Source organism: Sciurus vulgaris (genome assembly GCF_902686455.1).
Source record: "Sciurus vulgaris genome assembly, chromosome: 5".
NCBI lineage: Eukaryota > Metazoa > Chordata > Mammalia > Rodentia > Sciuridae > Sciurus > Sciurus vulgaris.
Window position 1 is genome coordinate 165840037 of NC_136465.1, and position 19732 is coordinate 165859768.

The following is a 19732-nucleotide window of genomic DNA, read 5'->3' on the forward strand; positions in this document are numbered from 1 at the left end:
AGCAGCCAAAGGAGGAGAAAAAGAGGGAGACGGAGACAGAGGAGGAGAGAGACCAGAGACCCCAGAGAGGGGGAGAGAGAGGAAAAGGAGAGAGGCAGGGTTAAGGACGCAGATCCAGAGAAAGACAAAAAGTTCTGGAGGAGGCGAACCAGCCCCTCACCCCTCCCTGCCAAGCGTCCTTCTCCACGCCGTTTGGGGTGGGGTCTTAGGGCTACTGCTGTCTCCCCAAGCCACCCTTTCCCCTAGCGCCCTCGACCCCCCCACGCGTGTTCGCGGAACTGCGTGGAAGGGAGTCAAGACAGGCCCCCTCCGAATCCGCACGGTCCCCACCCAACATCCAACCCAGGAGGAAAAGGGGGGCGGCACAAAAGGGGAGAGAAAGGAGTGGGGCCCACTCGTGGCCGCGCAGGAGACTCCCCAGGCTCTTAGAGTCCCCGGCCCCACCATGCGGGGCCTGATCGGGGGAGGGGCCGGGAGGGGGAGGGGGGCCACATCTAAGCCAATTTTGATTTCGCCTATAATGAGTGCCTAGCGAAGGCTGGAGAAGGCCTCTGGAACTTTAAATAAGAAAAACGTTGCTAATGCTATAATAGAAGGGGGAAGTCGGAGGGCTGGGATTGCGTCGCTCTGAGCCCCCCTTTTCGGAGGCGGCTTTTCTTATTCAAAACAGGCCCACAATGGGCTTCACAGTGCGCCTCGCCACGGCCCCATCTGACGAGCGGCCATTCATCAGGCCGGCTGGCCTATCAATGACATTGCTCCCATCGGGGCTCCTATAAAATGATGCTTTTTCCCATGAAACATCCGCAAACATTTTGACGGGTTTGGCTTTGCCCGGCTGGATTACTGAGTGTCCCTTCGCTTGCTCGCTCTTTCTCTCTCTCCCCCTTCTCCCAGCTCTCCTCTCTCTCTCTCTCTCTCTCTCTCTCTCTCTCTCTCTCTGTCTCTCTCTCTCTCTCTTTCCACCCCTCTCTCTTTTCTTTCCTCTTCTTTCTCGTCCTCCTTTATCTTTTTACCCTCACGCACTCTGCGTCTCTCTCCTTCTCCTCCCCTCCCTCACTCCCTGGGCATCTCTAGCACAGGGGATCCCCAAACATCAGGACTTTGGGGGGGCGCCTGTGCTGTCCATGGGAAGAGCATGCATTGTGGGTTACTGGAGGAACCCGACATGGATTCCACAGGTTAGTCCTACTGGTGGGGGGTTGGGGGAAGACATTGGGAGGGAAGGAGAAGGGAGAAGGGGAACTTTAGAAAGAGTTGCAAAAAGTTCAGATGGGTCATCTTGACAGTGGAACCCCAGGAAATACCGAGAGCTTGCAGAAGTTTTCAATCCGGCACAAATGTGGAAGTGGAAATGTGGAAATGTGTGCGTGTGTAAACGTGTGTGTGCGTGCGTGTGTGTGTGTGTGTGTGTGTGTGTGTGTGTGTGTGTGTTCGCGCGCGCGCGCGCGTGCTTAAAGGAGCGCGCTTTCGCTTGCCCTGGACACAAAGTTATGTAAAGATGCGCTGACTCGCGGCGAACTAGATGCCACTTGTAGAAACTCTGCGAGCCGACGGTCCCCTCCTGGGCCCCGCTCCTCCCCCGGGTCTGGGGGCCGGGAATAGCGGAGCGCTCCGATTCTGTTGGCGAGGGCCGGGAAGCCGAGCGGAACGCCCCAGAGGCGGGGGAGGGTGACGGCTTCGCACAGTGCCTGGGAGGTGGGGACCGAGGCTCCGGCTGGTGGAGACGCGCAGCTGGAGGGAGTGGCGGCTGCGAACCCGGTGGTCCTGGGGAATCCGAAGCATTGGGAGATGGGAACCCAGCTGTCCCAGGCGGGCTGTGCAGTCTCCCAACCGGGAAGGGCACCCAACGATCCACTCCTCTCCGAGGCGGTAACCTCGCTGGAAGGAGGGCAGGGCGCAGTGCAGCGGGAGAGGCCTGGCGTTGAGGTCTGCAGATAACTCTGTAGTTTGGGGGCTGCTGCCGGTGGACATCGAGTTTTAGGGGCTCTGTGGCACTTAACAACAGAGGAAGACAAGGAATCTCCAACGAAAATGCCCAACATCTTGGTTCCTTCTCCAGTGGACTATTCGTGGACTCCTAGAACCTTTGAAGAGCCGCCAAACTTCTAGATCTGAGTTTTACTCTCCCTGCCTCCCCTCTGGGTGGAAGTTCTCTTAAAGTTCATCTCTCCTCCAGCGGCAGTCTACCAACCAGGTCACTCCTATCCTGGCTGAGCTGCAGCTTTGGGGTTTCTTGGGGTGAAGGAGAGTGGGGGGAGGCAATATGGGGCAGCAGGGGCAGCCTGAGTGAAGGCAACAGCTTGGCTAGAAGCTTGGGAGCCTGGGAACACCAGCTACTGGGCATTGCAGCCATGAGCAACAAGTGCCTTCTGGCCTAAACTGTCTTCAAAGACACATGTCCCTTCCTCGAGCAAATAAACAATCAAATGGAATCTCTGCCTGCCTATATCCTAGGCATATTGGAAAAGGATATGTGATGGGGCTGGATTCATCTGGCTATGGCTCCAGATGGTCTTTCCTCAGTCCCTGCAGGAAGATTTCAGGTCTCTCCTGGCCTTTGCTGCAGGCCCTGGTGGCCCTGTTGCTTGGGGCACCAAATCTGCTGATGGTGGGAGGGCATCTTTTCAGTTTCCAGGCTAGTTGTCTATCTCTGATCCCAAGTCCCTCCCTGATTACTCTGCCCAGGCTGAGTGTGAGCCCCCAGGGAGTGGGGAAAAGGTTGAGACCCAATGTCCTCTGTCCTAAATGCAATGACAAATGAAGGCAGAAGAGTTGTCACCTGCCACACAGGCTTGGCTACTGGGACTACAGGCTGCCAAGCTGGAGCCCAGAAAGGAAAGGAGTCCTTCCATATTTTTTATCTCAAGTGCTTGGGAAACTATGCTGCTCCTGACCACCCCAACATTAAAGTATATTTGACCAAATTAAAACCATTTCTGCAAATTTTGTGACTAAGTATTTACCAGGGGCCCATGCAGGGTCTTGGGGGAATCCTCACACCCAAACCTACTGTGTCCCAGCTGGGGGTTTTATTTGATTTCTCTATAGGGTTGGAACTCCTTGGTGCTTTCTGGTGATGGCTGTGTGACTGTGGATATGTTCTGTTCTCTGTCCTGGGTTTATCTGGTGGTCCTGGGGCGATGGACCCCTCCACCTTAGTTGCAAAACCCCAAAAGGTTTCAAAACCCAAATCCTTTTCCCACCCACTCAGCCCCCCTTTCATACACATGAAATATTCCTAGGTTACTATTCTGAACTCAAAATCAAAAGTTTTGGGAAATGACAATGTTGAGAAATTATTTGAGGCGCACCAGGTGACATTTCACTGGGCCTTGCAAACCTACAAGCAAAGTGCAGCTCGATGTGGTCTGGTCCAGGACCCTTCCCTCACCTCCCTTCCAGAGAATTTAATCCAATTAACTTTTTTGTGGGATTCCCTTGTTATGTAAAGGTCCTTTCTCCCTGGCTTGGGAGACAAGCGCTCCATGTAGCAGTTTGATTCTCCTTCTTTTATGTAAGATTGCGCGCGACCAGAAACACGAATATAGTTAGTTCTTTCCGAAAGGGATCGAACAACCATGCCCAGCAAGGGCTGGAGCGCAGTCGCGAGTGTCCAGGATCAGAGGCCGGCGAGCCCAGTCACCGTCCCTTACTCTTAAAAGGAAAATCCCTGCGAAGTGCCTCGGGCCCGGGAGAACAGTTTTTCAGGGGCCAGGGCTCTAGTGGCCTTCTTTGGGGCCACTTCAGTGTGACCTGCGGAAACTCTCCCCTTTGTTCCGCGCACCGAGCCGGTAATATATTCCCTGGGTTTTTCCAAAATACTCAACAAGTGTGGAGCTAAGACAATGGACCCGTCGGGGGAGGCCGGGGAGCCGGCGCGCGCCTCCTGGGCCCTCCGCTCGCTCGCTAGCCGCCCGGCCCGACAAAGCAAAGCTCCTCTCCGAGACTGCTCTGACCGCAACGCGACGCTCCGGCAGGCTGCTAAGGCAGCAGGCGCGCGCAGGGACAGGGGACGCACAGTTCGGCCCGCGCGCGGTTTACTGTTGGTACCCGCGCGCATCCGAAGCGTCCCGCGCCGCAGCCGCACGCGGAGCAAAAATGAGTGCGGAACAGGGGGTAGCCTGCTCTCTCCACGCGGGCCGCGGGCGTGCGGGTCCAATCCCGGCTGTCCTGTCCAGGAGAGCGTTGCTCAGTTACCCGGAAATTCGAGAACGAAGGAGGGAACGTGGGTAGAATTTTTGGCCACGGAGAACTTTGTGCAAAGTGGGCCCGGCCGGGTTGGTCGCCTGCGCGATGGAAGTGTTTCTTGTGAAAAGGGATGCAGCGTTAGCGAGGTGCGCTGCAGAGCTTGAACTAGAAACTTCTGCTCCTACTCACTCTCCGCCAGTGTCTCCAGAGCCCAGAGCTGGGGCAGCCAAAATACTCCCGAAGCCGGATTTGAATACCCCGGGTCCCATCCGTGGGGGAGGGGGCTCGCAGTTCTACAGACCCGGATCGGCCCAAGGCCCCGCGTGGTTCCATGGGCCACGAGGTGGGGACGTCCAGTGGTTTTTGCGCTGTCTCGCACCCCAGGGGAACAGGACCCGGCCTTCTCCATCCCCCGCAGGCGAAGCCCTGGAGAATTAGCAGCCTCTCGGGCCCAGGGGACCCGTCTGCTGGCTCCGGGGAGCATGGGATAAGAGCCCTGTGCCTTGCTTCCGCGTCTGGACCGGGTTGTCTCGCCCTCCCCGGGCGTGTGTGTGGCCGACAAGGGGGGCATGCGTGCTCCCACCTCTGCCACCTGCTAAGCGCCGGCGTCGGGGTTTGACAGCAGGGTCAAGTGAGTGTCGCGTGGTCCCGGGGCTCCCGGGACCCCGCGACTTCAGCCCCCGTCGACGCCGACGCCACACGCAGACCGGGCCCGGAGCCCCGCACGCGATTCTGCACTGCGCCTTGGGACAGCGAGCTTTCCCACTCCGCCTGCGGGACTCAGAGACCGGGAAAAGTTAGCAGGGGCCGCTCGGCGGCTCGGGCCTGGGATTTCCATAGCCGCGCCCGCCCCCCTCCCCAGCGCGTCGCCATGGAGACTGCTGGAAGTTGGTGTGGAAAACAGACCCGGCGCAAAGCAAAATATTATGAGTGCAGTTGGGGTGACTTCAGGGGGGCGGGGGGCCGGAGGGCATGAGCGGGAGCCAGAGGCAGAGGCCGACAACAAAGGGCCGAGTACGAGGAGGGGAGAGGAGTTTGCAAGGGGCCTCCCTGGCGCTGTGTGAGTGCTGGACGGTCCTGCTTCCCAGAGGCGCTGAGGTCTCTAATTTCTCTGCAGCAGCTACACCTTTTCCCAGCCCGCCAGCGCACCCTTGCTCCCACCCCGCCTCTCCCGGTTCTCTTCCAGCCTCCCTCCCTGTCCCGAGGTTAGGCGCCAGCTGGGCAGTACGCCCGCCTCCCCAAGGGCCACCAGCTCGCCAACGCGAAAGATTCTGGGTTTTCTTCCCCACGACCCCGTGGGTCGCCCTAGAGGAATTTTCTCATCCCTCTCCTCAAACCGATCAGAAAGGATGATGAACTGGGTTAAGGAGGAAAAGAGAAGAGAAGGCGGTGCCTGGTCAGACCTCTTCTAGGGCGGGGCGGGATCGATGGTGGAGAGAAGATCCTGATTCCCCCCCGCCCCCGCCCTTTTGTACAGCGACAAGAGCGACGAGTTATGATTGCGGCCCAGCCACTTGTAATGCGACTTTGGATAAATCTAGTCCTTCCGAGGTTATAGTTGCTTCTGGATGAAGGGTTAGTTCACAGGCTGGGATTCTCCTGTCTTGGTTTGGCTTTACTTTAGAATCCAGGAAGCAGCCTGTGTGCTGGTTGCCGCTATCTAAACTAAGAGCAGAGCTACTGCACAATTAGTGAACTCTCTCCCCAAATTAATTATATACTAAAATATTTTGGGAAGCCACTTGGGACTTTAAGCGTCAAGAACCTCGAATTACCATTTTAAAAAGGTTCTTGATTTCCTTTCTCCTTGCCAGCTGAAGTACCATTCTTTAACTCTCTGACCAACATCCTGTAATCCAAAAGGCCACTCGTGTTCATTTTTGATCTTGGAAACACCGAAATGCTTCTAGATTTTAAAGCCTGCATCACAGGCTCTCACATGTGTTGGAAAGAAATACATACTGACCAGTGTGCCAAAATGCCACCAGCCAAAGAAAACCACTCTGCCGTCCATTTCTCAGGCTTTTAGAAAGAAGTGAGTCCCTTCTGGCACCTAGCCACCCCCTCTGGTGACACTTTGGGCACCCCCTTTCCTCTGTACCTGAGACTGTTGCCTCCTTTAAAAATTAGTGGGTTGAACATAAGATGGCTGTGGTCTACCTGAAATTCTACTGCTGACAATGTGCCTGTGTTCCTGTGCGTCTTCTGACTTACATACTGTGGGGGAAATATGGACACTGGTCCTCCCAAGCACTCCTTCCGGGAGGCGTTATTGTGCAGCACAGCGATTCCCCTCTTTCCTCTCCAAAATCTGAAGACTGTGATTCTAAGCCAGGTTGGTATGTGTTTGCCTTGGTGTCTTTGCCAAAAAGGCTAAGAAGGTCTAAAAGGATGACATCACAAACTAGAATGCCGGCCAGTCAGAGCTCCACTCCCACAGGCCCTGGAGAGCCCACCCTACATGTTCTACAGGTCACTTGGGACACTCTTCAGTTGCCCCTACAGGGGTCCCCACGCTCTGCTGGATGGGAAAGGTGGGAGAAATCTCTGATGTTGTTTTTACCCTTCCACTCTATTTTAGATACTTGCACTTTTGTTAAGATTTGGGGAGAGAATGAATTCAAAGACAGATTTTTTTGGAGGTATCAGGTAAATGTAAAAAAGAGAAAAGGAATACCACGAATTTTATTTAATCTTGCCAAGTACCTGTTCAGTGGCAGACTTTGGAGATGATCAAGGCCTCAGTCCCTGCTGTCAGAGACATCAGATTGTATTTGATGAGTGAAGGTGAAAGTGGTGAGCTCTCTCAGGGACATAAAAGTAGATTTCTCCTGGAGCCCAGAGGCAGGGGTAACTCCTAACATGTTGAGTACCCAGCAGTCGCCAGCTGCGTAGCGGGCATCTTTCACACATTAGCCATTTAAGCTCACTACAATTCTGCAGTCCATTTTTAGAGTGAAAGAGGACCTGGAACTTGCCTGAGGTCACAATTTGCACATAGCAGAGCAAGACTGGGGACCAGACTGGGGAAGTCCTCCCGTCTCCTCCAGTCCTCTTCATCCAGACTCTGGCTAGGACTCTGGCCTTAGGTGGATTTGCATCCCCCTTGGTGAGGGGGAAGCGTGTAGGGAGTGGAGAATCACAGAGCATCTCCTTGGGCCCCATGTGAACTCTGTGTGACTTCTGAAGGACTCACATGCTGATTCTACATCTGAAGGGGCTTTTAGGTGGCCAGCAAGGCAATGCTGTATCACAGCCATTGAATATGGACTCTGGACATAGAAAAATCTTGGCTTGCTTACTTGCTTCCAGAAAACTATGTGCCTCCTATGTGCCTGCTAGAGGTGGGGTTTAACAAAAATGCTCTCTGTGCTCCTGTAGAGCATAAATTTGAGATAAACAAATACAAAAATATAGCACTTCAGTGAGTGATAATCACCACAAAGGAAAAGACCTACCTGAAGAAATGAAGACAAAGTTAAGGCAATGCGAAGGTTGCTACCTTTCCCAGGGTGGTGCTGCCACAAGAAGCTGTGAGCTTCGGGTCTGGAAGCTTAACAATTTCTTATGGGACTGATAACAACCATCTGACAGAGCTGTAGAGAGCATGGAATGCGAAAGTTGGAATAGAGAATATGTATTCCAAATTTGCCATATATCTTTGATAAGCAATTTAATTTAAATACATTACCTGTGCAATGTTCACATAATGCTGTAAAAGGGAACTGTTATTATGCACAGTTTAAATGGGGAATCTGACAGGCTCACAGCGGAATCAGAGGCAGAAGCTGGCAAGCCCAGTGAGTTTCTGAGCTCCAGAAGCTGGGTTGAAGAGACATACCGTATAGCTTCACTTATCCAGTTTTGCTCCCCACAGTTTCAGTTACGTCTTGTCAACCATGGTCTGAAAATAGTAAGAGTAAAATTCCAGAAGTAATGAATTCATAAGTTTTAAATAACTTTTATCACAGTGTACTATGGTTGTTGTACTTGATTATTAACCATTGCTATTAATCTCTTACTGTGCCTAATTTGCAAATCAAACATTTTCATAAGTATGTGTGTGTAGAAAAAATATAAATAGGGGTCAGTACTATCTGTGGTTTCAGGCATCCACTGGGCACTTTGGTATGTTCACCAGTGAATTAGGGGTAGGGGAGCCAGGTACCTTCATCATATGGGGCACAAGATCAACCTTACCCTGTGTATCGAATTCTCCTGAGTCAGAATGCAAGTAAGAAATTTTAACTTTTCACTTATATTTTAAAAGTTAATGTTCATTAGATATATGTTATAGGCTGGCAGCTTTCAAGGCCCTCATCTTCCATGACAACTCACTCAGGTTTCCTGAGCTCCCAGCATCCCATGTCCCTCTTCATGTCCCTTGCTGTATCCATATACCAGTTGGATGCTGGGGAGCAGGATCATTGCTTGCAGAGGCTCCATCTCGTCTTGATTATGAATCCTCTAATGATTAATATATGTGCTTTAAAAGTAAAAAATATATATGTTATAGATACTGTTATTATCCAACCCATTTTATGCAATGAGGATCTATTCAAGAGGAAAGGGTGGAAAAGAGGGGGTGGGAAATAGCGGAACCAGGATTTGAGTAGATGACCCACAGCCCAGCCTGTCTGGCTCTGAGACCTTCTTACAAGACTCTCCTCTTTCTTCCTTTTTGTTTTATGAGGGAGAGGGTGTTGGTGGAAGGGGTGTACAATAAAGTGTATATAATTTTAGCAAAAGCACAGAGGACTTGCAACTTTCTCTCTATATTGAAGCATTAAGATAGTCCTTTAAATGATGGAGACCAATTTTTAAATTATTGTTGAAAAAAATAAGCACATAAGTAAAGCATGCGTATCTTTTTTTTCCCTTTTTAAAATGTTTTAAATTTATGCTTTTAATAGTGTATTTCACATTTACATAATTATGGACTCCTTTTGACATATTGGTGGATGCAGATGACATAATTTGCTTCATGTCAATCCCCAGTACTGCCCCCTTCCCTCCCCTCAAGCATCCATATCTTTGCTATAGATATGAAGTGTACTTTTGTCTTCTGTGGGATTCATTCTGAGTGAGGTTAACCTTAGCTTCATCTCTAAGAGTGTCAAGGCTTCTCTGATGCTTATATGCAGACCCAGACCCCAGGAAGAATAATCCAATGAAGCAGAAGCCATTAAGTAAGGTGACTGTGTTAGTCAACTGTTTCGCTGCTGTGACTAAAGGACCCAACCAGCATAAAAAAGGTTTATTTGAGGACTTATGGTTTCAGCAGACTCCATTCCTTGGGGCTCAAGGTGAGGCAGGACATCATGGCAGAAGAGTGTGGCAGAAGAATGCCACTCATGTGATGATCAGGAAGCAGAGTGAGAGAGACTCCACTCCCCAGATACAAACATACACCTAAAGTCACGCCCCAGTTCCCACCTCCTCCAGCCACACCCACCACTTCAGTTATCACTCAGTCCCTATAAGGGGATTAAATCACTGATTGGGTTAAGACTCTTATAATTCAATCATTTCTCCTCGGAACCTCCTCGCACTGTCTCACACGTGAGCTTTTTGAGTGACACCTCACATCCAAATCATAACAGTGACAATATGAGTAGCCTTGCGGTAGTTAAGAAACGATAAATTGCATCTAACAGCCATTCACAGATACATGTTAAAATATGACTTCAGGTTGATGTAGTGTGACTTCATGAGAACATGAGATTTGCAGATGTGAGACAAACCAAGGTTTAAATCCCACTCGGCCACTATCTAGCTGTGCGATCCACAGCAAATTACACGACTTCCCTATATTTCAGTTTGCTTCTTGGTGAAAATGCCCTCTTCCTCCCAGCGTTGTTCAGAAAGTACAAGATTGTGCACATTGAGTGTTTAAATTAGTTTTTGACTCCTAGAAATGACTCAGTAAGTACCAGATCTTATTATTATTAAAAATAATCACCTCGTTCTCTTATGCCCAATTCTAGGTGTCTAGATAGGGAAAGGGGATAAAATCCTAAAAAAAAAAAAAAGTTAGGCCATTTCAGCATACAGAGATGTCTTCTGTGCTGTGTAGGCAGAGCCTCCAGTTTTGCTTTTGTTGTTTTGATTGGGTGCTGGAGACAGAACCCAGGGCCTCGCACGTGCCAGCCAAGTGCTCAACCACTGAACTACACCCCTCAGCTTCCAGGCTGTGTTTTCACGTCCAGAGAAATTCTCTTGGAAAGGGTTTAGACCAAAGGATTAACTTCATTTTCATTTTTCTACCTTTCCCATGAAGAAGGCATCCTCTCTGTTCCTATTTGCTCTGATTTCATCCTGTGCTTTCCAGTCTGTGAAAGGAATGGAAAGCATGTCATTGTAGAGGCAGCACCTGCTGGCTCAAATTGAGACCCACGGAAGAGAGACGCATGGAGTGTTCAGAGAAGACAGGTTGCACATCCCAGCTGGGAGCCCCTGAGGGTCCTGATGCCCTTCCAGTGTGGGGACAGCTAGCCCACTTTCCTCCCTCTCACCCTTGCAGGCATTGCTGCTTTAAAGACTTAATCATTGTAACTTGGTTTTCAGGAAGTGACAAATTCAGTTCCAGATGAGTCATCTGACACTCATTTTAGCAGGATCGGATAAAGAGTTTAGTTCTTTGCCCTTCTTGTATACACATATATTATTTTAATGTGAGGACGAACCATCTATTTGTTCTGTTTGAGTCCTTATCATTTGATTTTTACCTACACTGAGTTTTTCTATTCTTAAAATGGGGGAGGAGAGGAGAGAGAAAAAGAAAGAGAGGAGAGGGATCATAAAAAAGCAGAAAGGATAATGAAATGCAGGCATTATGCTTCCAGTTGAACTTGGTCCAAATTTAGGCAACTAGGGCCAGACTGACCTGTGCCAGTAGATGAGGTGGTTTCTGTTGTGAGGAGGGATCCGATCCGCAGAGCAGGATCATTTTAAAATATGTGTATAATGTACACTTTTGAGGTTGTTTAATCTTCAATAAACCTAAAAGCATAATCTGCCTCTAAGCAATCATCAATCAATCAGTAATCACTAAATCTGTGAACCTGGACATGTTGGGTTTATATGGTTGTAGTTGTTTTGTTTAAATTTTAAAGGACAGCTTTTTGGGAAAAGCTCCAACCCTGTGAAAGATAGATAGCGCTTTGCATCCTATCTGCTTCCTGACCCCGCAATCGTGCAAAAGGTCATTGTGTAGACAATAAGTGAGATTGCTCAATGCAGCCGATTTTTATTTAATAGGAACGGAGAATTACCACTTCATAAACACTGATTCCCTGAATCCATCATGTTGGAGAAATGCGAGATGGGTCGATTCTAGTGACTAGTCTGAGCTAGATATTGAACAGGGTCATTTGAATAATCTAAAGAGTGATTAGTGACTGCTAATTACACCACCACAAATGAATTTCGTGAAGAAAACTATGTTAGTGCGTTTGCTGTGAATCTCAAAGCTCCTGTAAAATCATTGCAAGAGACATTTGACTTTGAAAGAGGGAAGTGTTTCTTGCAATGTTACAGTTAGAGAATTTGCAGTTTTTTTAAATGAGCACAAATGACTTTTGAGTTCCACGTTATCTTTTTTTTTTATTAGTCCAAATGTGGAATGTTCATACAAGTTTATTTATTATTTGTGTACTGAATCTCAAAGCTCACGAGTAAGCCAACTTTCCATTGAAGTTATTAGGATTTTATAAACTCCAGAAATGGACCCATGGTGTACACTCAAATGTGTTTATGATAGAATTGAAAGAGTACTTAACCTTTTTCCAAGTTTTCTTTGTGGTGTTCGATTCCACTGTTGGTGACAAATCTAGGGTCAGGGAAGAGTCAGGGTGCCTGCAAAAAATTCTTTGCTCCACCAAAAAGAAAATCAACGAATTCATGCTGTCCTTACATGATTGTTAGATGGGCTAAATTTTCTGTTTTTAGGAGTTTTATTTCTTTTATAAGATGACTCCCTTTTAAAACACAAAATAGTTTCTCCATAAAGCATTCTTTGACAGCATAGAAAATAAAGATGTCTGACTGAGAAAGTGCTGGGAGTTTGCAAGGAAGATTCCAGAGGGCTTGGAACCCTCAGTTAAAGCATTAAAAGTTTTAAGCATCAGAGAGATTTCTAAAGCATTGAGCAATTGTTGTGAGAGGGACTTTCGCTGTCTTGGTGAACTTTTATTTTCAACCCAGTGGGCAGAGTTTTTGAGGTTGCTGTGGTTTGGGGAGGGGACCTTTTCAGAAATGCCAGTCTTTTAGGAAAAAAAAAAAAAAAAAACAGTTTTTCTTGTAATCGAGACTCAGTTTTAAAGTTTGAAAACTTTGCTGTGATTAGGAGAATGAATGATTTCTCTGCTTTGTTGGGGGTTGTTCTGCGTGCCCAGGCTGCCGGGCATTCTCAGCTTTGGCTGAGAGTGATGCAGGGTCCGGGGAGGGCTGTGGCCCCACCTCACCCTGCTTGCAAGTGACCTGGGCCCCTGAGCGCTGAGCACCACCTACAGCGCCTACAGTCACCGAGCTTCTGCAGGGGTTCCCTATGGATCCTGTCTTCAACCTTTTTTGGGTTTTGAGAGAGATTTCTAGAAAAGAAATTAAAATACCAAAAATGAAAATACCAAAGCTGTATGATTGAATATCAATATCTGGAGACAATCTCTGAGAAGGAATGAATGAAAGAAAGGAGGAAGCAAGGGAGGGAAGGATAGAAAAGGGAGGGAGGGAGGAAGTAGGCACAGAGGAAGAATGGGAGGATGAGAGTCAAGAAGGAAACTGTACTCAAGTCATTTTGGTAATTGATAATCATTTCAGTAGAATGACTTGAATTGTTTTCAGAATTATTAGTTTCTTTTTTGTCCAAGTAAATCCCTTTTTGACATTGGGTAGCAGGTTAATAAAACTTTTTTCCCAGGCATTGTGCTCAAGATTTATGCACATATACTCATTGAATTGTTCTGTTGGCCCTATGCTATTATGATTCCCATTTTACAGATGAGAAAATTGAGACTTAGAGAGCCTAGTTAACATGTCCAGCCCAAACCCCTGTGTCAACTCAGGATTTGAACAGGGATTACTGTGATTCCAAAGTCGTGTGTCTCGTCACTCCTGAGACCTGGGGCTGGAAAGAAGCCCTTAGGTGTGTAGGTTCTCGCTCACGTCCTGGGTACCCATGTTCAGGGAGAGTGCTCAGTGTGGTGTTCAGCTCACACTGCAGTTCTTGGAGTACACTATCAGAGCTACCTGTGGGCAACTGGCTGCCACAGGCACTGTGATGTCCCTTTGGCCACAGGCAGCTGACTGAGGGAGCTCAGTGCACCTTCCCGGGAATATGCTTTAGTGCAGTGTGTGCCTTTCATCTCAAATTGTTCTTGGAGCTTCTGAATTCAAACTGGCACCACTGCTGGGCTGGTATCTCCTGGCCTGCCAGCAAATTTGACATCTTACATCATCCAGGGCTTCATATCTACTCATTTAGACAAGATAGCACTTGGAATAGGTTCCTTGTAAAAACCTTGCTGTTAAATAAAAGCATCTTCCATTCACACAGCATGTTACAGTGTGAAATCACACTGCTGGCTCTGGAATCCATCAACTTGGTGAGAATTGACTTAGCCATGGATTGGATGTACAAATGCAGCAAAGCGTGCAACCTCTCTCAGCCTCGGTTTGCTCCTCCATTAAGTGGGGCTATTGAAGTACCCACTTAATAGTGGATTGTGAGGATTCAATGAAGTGATTATGAAAGGCACCAGCCCAGGACTTGTAAAGGCTTAATAAATAGAAAGGGCTTTGAGCACCACTTGCTTCTCCCCTGGTGGCTTCCAAGGTCCCTCCCCCTATACACACATGAGAACCACACAGAAGAAAACAAAATTTTATATAATTCATTCTTTGTGTCTGACCTTTAAGATGCTACTTCACACACCTGTGACTTGGCATAATCGTTCATTCCCATTTTACCCTTGGTGAAACTGAGGCTCAGAGCGTTCAGTCACACGTATTGGTCCTCATAGTGAGTGAGTATCCAAACTGAGATTTGTTACGGCACCAAAGTTGAGGCTGCTTTGTTTAAATCTGACCACGCACATCAGTTAAGAGCACAGAGTCATAAGGAAGGGCGTCCCCTTGACAGTTCTGACTGTCCTCCACTCACCTCATGGTGAGCTTACCCCGCAGGCATTTCTCCTCATTTCATGTGTTCACTTGAAACTTCTCCCTCGTTCCTCAAGATCTCTGCGTGCCTTTATTATCTGTGCTTAGCCCAGTGCATCTACCAGAGTGTCTGGCACGTAATCGGGGCCTGACAGATACTTTCTTAACATAATCAATTCCGTCTTTAATATCACAAGGAGCTTCATCTCTTTGCTGTCCTTCTAGGAAGGTGGGCTCAAGGCCCCATGGCCCTGGGAAAACAGACTACTGATGAACTGGCCCTCTCTTGAGCTCCTACTGTGTGCCTGGCAGGATGTTGATGCTCTTGAATTCATTTCTTCCCCTCCCTTTCTGTCCTTCCCTGCGCTCCTTATTGATCTGCTGTTCTGTGCCAAGCTCGGTCCTAAGTGCGGGGAATAGCAGGTGAGTGAGGTACAATCTGTTCTTAAGGAGCTTATATTATTCCTTCTAATCCTCATAATAACGTCACAGGGTTACTATGGCTTTTAATAGGAAGGAAATTGAGGCCTGTGAAGTTAAGTAATTTGCCTAGGGTGGCAGAGCTTACTTAGTTTGGTGTAGGGGAGGATTAGAATTAGTGTCTTTCCGACCTTAAAGGCCATGTTCTTTTCACTGTACCCAGAGATCCAAAATCAAACAGGAAAAGTAACAAGAAGGGACTGAAAGGAATGCTCAGGGGTGGGCGTGGTCACGAAGCTACGTTCTTTATGTGTCTTGTCCACTTCATTCTCATACAAACTCCAGGAGGTACAGCTGAGCCTACCTGCATTTTGCAGTTGAGGAAACTGGGGCTCAAGAAGGTTGGTATCTGATACTTATCCAAAGTCACAGAGTGAGGAAGTCAGACTTGAACCCAGAAGTTTGCCTTCACAGTCCATGCTTTTAACTACTATGCTGCCTCTAGAAAGAAAAAAAAATTAAGTACCTCAGGTTTAAATGTGTATTATAGGGTTCCATGTATCTAGAACTTGCGTAGTGCCAGGAACTAGGTAAAGTGCTTGCTCTGCATTTGTTCAGTTAAATCTCGCGGTTGATGAGATAGGGAGATTACCAGCACCCTTTCTGTACATTAAGGGCTGCTGAGGTTTAGAGATGTTCCTTTGCCTCAAGTCATTTGACTAGGAAGTGGCAAGACTAGAATTCAGACCATCGGTCTGTAGCTGGCCACCAAATTGCCTACTTACTTTCCCTTTCCTGGGTATTCTTGGGAAATGACTCAAAGAAAAGAACAGAAAAGAGACAAGAAACATACTGTGCCCAAGTTGTTCATTAAAACGTGACTGAAAATCGGACCATGAACTTGGTGGAACACTGGGCATCTGTCACACAGTGACGGTCAGGACGACTGTGGTGGCAGGAGAGATCTACAGGATGGAACGTCAAGAGGAAGGAAGAGAGGTGGCCCATGTGCTGGGTCACAGTGACACATGTAACTGGACGAAGACCGTGGCACAAGACAGACAGAGGAAGAGCTCTCCCTGGGTTAGGGGGTGGCCCAGGGGGACAAACACATTTACCTTTTCAGCATTTCAAAGTGTGACTTCTGTGACAGATTAACACAGAAGAGGAAAAACATTTTGCCTAAAAGAATGATATGTTGGTGATTTGTCTCAAAAGTTCAGGCTAGGTTGAAGTCTGTTTGGGTCCTGAAGCCAGGAGTGCCTGACTTGTGTGGTTCCAGAGGAATCCACGTCTTCCAACAGACGGGGTGAGAAGAAGCCCAGAAGAGTTCAAAACAAAACAAACTCCCCTGAAATTAGAAGAAGCCATGGTGTCAAGAAGGTGCTATGCTGAGCAAGTAGGCTTGGTCCCAATGATTCAGATTTTCATGTATTTTATCAGTACTGTCTTCATAGAAATAGAAATGGTTGCTATAATAGATAGTAGCCATTGTGGTCCCTGCTAAAGTCCAGAGGAAATGAAAATTTGGGCTCCCTGGATGTGCAGGGAAGAGCACCAGCGCTGGCCTTCTCAGGCTGTTTTCAGAGCAGACATCTGCTTTTACATCTTCAACAGGACATGGCTCTCAACACCTTAGGGTCTCTTTCCTTTCCTTTAGAGATTTGTGGTAAGTTTATGATCTGTGAAGAAAGGTCACAGGTGCACCCCTGGGGAGAGTTACTTCTTCATTCTCATACATGGCAAATAATGACCCCTTAAATAAATAGAATTTTATTTGTTGAGTTTTCCTTAAGGAGCTCCCACTGGGTGTTTTGTCTTACATCAGACACAGCTCGGCATCCACGATGAGGCTCTATAAAGTGTGAGTGATTGTGGACTTTACAGTGTAGGCTACTGGTTCATTGCTAGCCAGATTCAAATCCTGGCCCAGCCCTGTACCAGCTGCCTGATCTTAGGCAGGGCGTAGTTATGGTGCTGGGAGCCACGTTCCAGGAGAACATTCTTAGCGTCACTTTGGATTCATCTGTAGCAGGCTGTGCTTGAGACCCCAGCTGATGAGGAAGGTACGTGGAGACGCTGGTCCCATTGACTGGCGAGGATGCTGTTATTCCTCATCCAGGCCTCCCTGTCTTTCTCCTTGCGTCTGTCCAATTCAGTGTCTCTAAAACTTAATTAGACAATTGCAGTGCCTACAGAGGAAGACCATGAAGTCCCTGAGACAACTCTGGTTTATACCTGTGGTCCTGGCAAAAATTATTAATAATACTGCTTTTCAAGTTCACAACTGTATAGATTTGGATAAGTAATATAGTCACCCTACTCCATGGCCTCCGGTTCCTCTAAGTCTGTGTTTAGCAGCACTAGATGGAGCTGCTCAGTTGCTTTGCTTTTCCCACATTTTACTCAAAAACATTGAGAGGTTCCCAACCACCTATTGAATAAAGTCCAGATTCAGCCCAGCACTGAGTGTGGAACTCAGGACTGTACATCCACCTGCCCCCTAGCATCACAGTGCCTCACAGGATAGTCCCCATAAATGTGTTGAAATAAAACCTGAATGAATGCGTGTGTTGCCCTCACACTGCTTGTCAGTTTGTTTGAAAGCATCCTTCTGCCTGCCTCAGGAACTTTGCACGTGCAGTGCTTCCTGTCAAGAACACTCTTCCCCCATCTTTACCTGGTTCACGACTTTTCACTATTAGCTGTCAGTTTAATGGAGCTTCCTCCTGGAAGTTTCCTGACTCCCAGATTAGGTCAGGCCTCCTTTTCCTCTCTCTCTCTCTCTCCTGGCATTCTTGGTCATTTTGTCTCTATTTGCGTGATTGTTTGCAGCAGAGTCCTGTGCTAAACTCCGGGCTTTCCTGTTGACAGAGATTGTGTCTGTCGGGGCAGATTGTGTATCAGTGCCAGCACATGGTACTCCATAAATATCCATGACTAGCTGAAGAGTGACTAGGTGGATGATGAATGTAAGTCCCCTAGTAGGCTACCCTTTCTGAGCCAGTATCATCTGGGTCACCTGTTTAAAGCCCTTCAGCTTCTTAGCACACTTGGAATAAATATGAAGTTCTTATGAGGGCCAAGGCCCTACCCACTCTGGGCCCGTTCTGACTTTCTGGCCTGTTTCCTCTCATACACACACACACACACACACACACACACACACACACACACTGCCCCCACTGGTCTCCTGGCTTCTCCTCATACCCTCCAAAGCCTGCTCCTGCCTCAGGTCTTGGAACTCCAATATCACCTCCCCAGAGAGGCCTTCTGTGTCCCCACTCCTTAAAACAGCACCCCCCATCCCACCGCACAGCTTTATGTTGTTCATAACACTGACCTGTTTCTGGAGTCATCTTGTTGGCTTGTTTTTCTGTCTCCATCACAGAACATAAGCTCCCTGCGAGCAGGGACCTCGTTGGCCTTGTCCATCATTAGATCCTGAGAGCCTGGCTAACAGTAGGCACTAAATCAATGTTTGGTGAGCGAGGGAAGGAGTACAAGCAGGGGCAGGGTGGGGTTGCCCCTTTGGAGGCAGGGCAGGGCCCCTTCCTGGAACCCAGCGGCCCCTGGGGCAGGGCCGGTGGCGTTGCCATGGCAACCTGCTGACCAGAGGGGCCCCCTGGAGAGGCCACAGCTGCTGCCTCCTGGGGCCCAGACTCTTCGCTTGTTCCTGTGTGTGACCACCAGCAGGGGCCTGGGGAGAGAGAAAAGAGGCTGGGAGAGAATGATCAAGAGGAGAACTCGTCCAGGTGCCCGGGGCGACAGGAGCAGGCCACGAAGGCGCGGTTCCACTGGTAATGGCCAGGGACGGGAGGAAGCTGGGCCAGGCCCTCCTTGGTAGCCACCAGTGTGGCCTGTCACCCCTCACGTAGCGTTTCTAAAGCTGCAACTTCCTAGAGTAGGCCCCAGCACTGTGCCCTGGAAGACTGTTGATATAGGAGTCTGAACAACACCTTCTATGAAAAACCCAGTGACACTGTTTTCTTAGGCATTGCATAAGACCTCCCTGTTCTGCAGTTCCTCAGGAACAAAGCGCGGCGTGTTCACCCCTGCCTTCCCAGCTGCCTGCGGGCTTCCTGGCCTGGTGGGCAAGGCCTCTGCAAGCTGCTCCTAACGGATTTCCCCACCTGTCTCCCACCACGCCTTGGGTCACGGGTCGGTGAACCTTCACCTTTCCCAGAACGCACCAGGCCTTTCACAGCTTTGTGCCTTTGTCTGTGACACAGCCCTCCGGCCCGAAATGCCCCGCGTTCCTCCTTGTTCAGGCAGGTGGCCGATCCTCACAGGACTGGCTGGAATTCGCCTCTTCTGGAGGCACTGCTGCCTAAGCCCCTCAGTATCTTACGAGGGCACCTGGCTCTCCTGTTTCCTCGCTAGTTCAGGGAGGCAGCGCGCCATGGGGACAGAATGCCAGACAGATCTGACCTGCTCGCTGTCTAGCTTCTCTGAGTCTCTAGCAATTCAGAGTTGATGAAAATCTCCGTTTCAGTTGATCTGAGGAGTAGAGATGAGGCGTGTGATGTGAATCTGAGCAATGGGCACGGGGAGGACACTCAATGTCAACACCACTGAAGGCTAGAAATCACCATCACACATCAGTCCCCATCCTTCAGCTGCAAACTGCTGGTAGATGGAGATTATGTCTTCCTCATTTTTTTTATGGCCCATAAAGCCATACCCTCCAGGTCTTACCTGGGGTATTTCTGTTAATCTGTGGAGAGATTTGGTAGGGTCAGAAACCATCCCAGTGTTACCAGATAGTAAGTGTCAGGCTGGGGTTTGAAAATCTTGTTGTGCAACTCTAAACCTCACACTTCCAGGCCTGCCTCTTGTCTCCTCTTTCAGCTTGTCCTCACTTTATCCGGTTGGCCACTCCACGTCTTCACTTGGCCATCTTACAGAGGCAGGCAGGCTTTGGCCTCGGGGCCTTTTCCTGGTGCAGCCCTTTCTCTGG

The 19732-nt window shown here is 48.8% G+C and overlaps 1 protein-coding gene across 3 annotated transcripts in view; it reads left to right on the forward strand.

Annotated features, from left to right (window-relative positions):
* Positions 1–995: 995 nt before the first annotated feature.
* RFX4 (regulatory factor X4) overlaps positions 996–19732 on the forward strand; it is a 159066-nt gene continuing 140329 nt past the window's right edge. For all 3 annotated transcript variants that reach the window (XM_079143091.1, XM_079143092.1, XM_079143093.1), the window contains exon 1: positions 996–1181. In XM_079143091.1, the coding sequence (XP_078999217.1) occupies positions 1139–1181 (43 nt within the window). In that variant the 5' untranslated portion in view covers positions 996–1138. The remainder of the gene's footprint in view (positions 1182–19732) is intronic.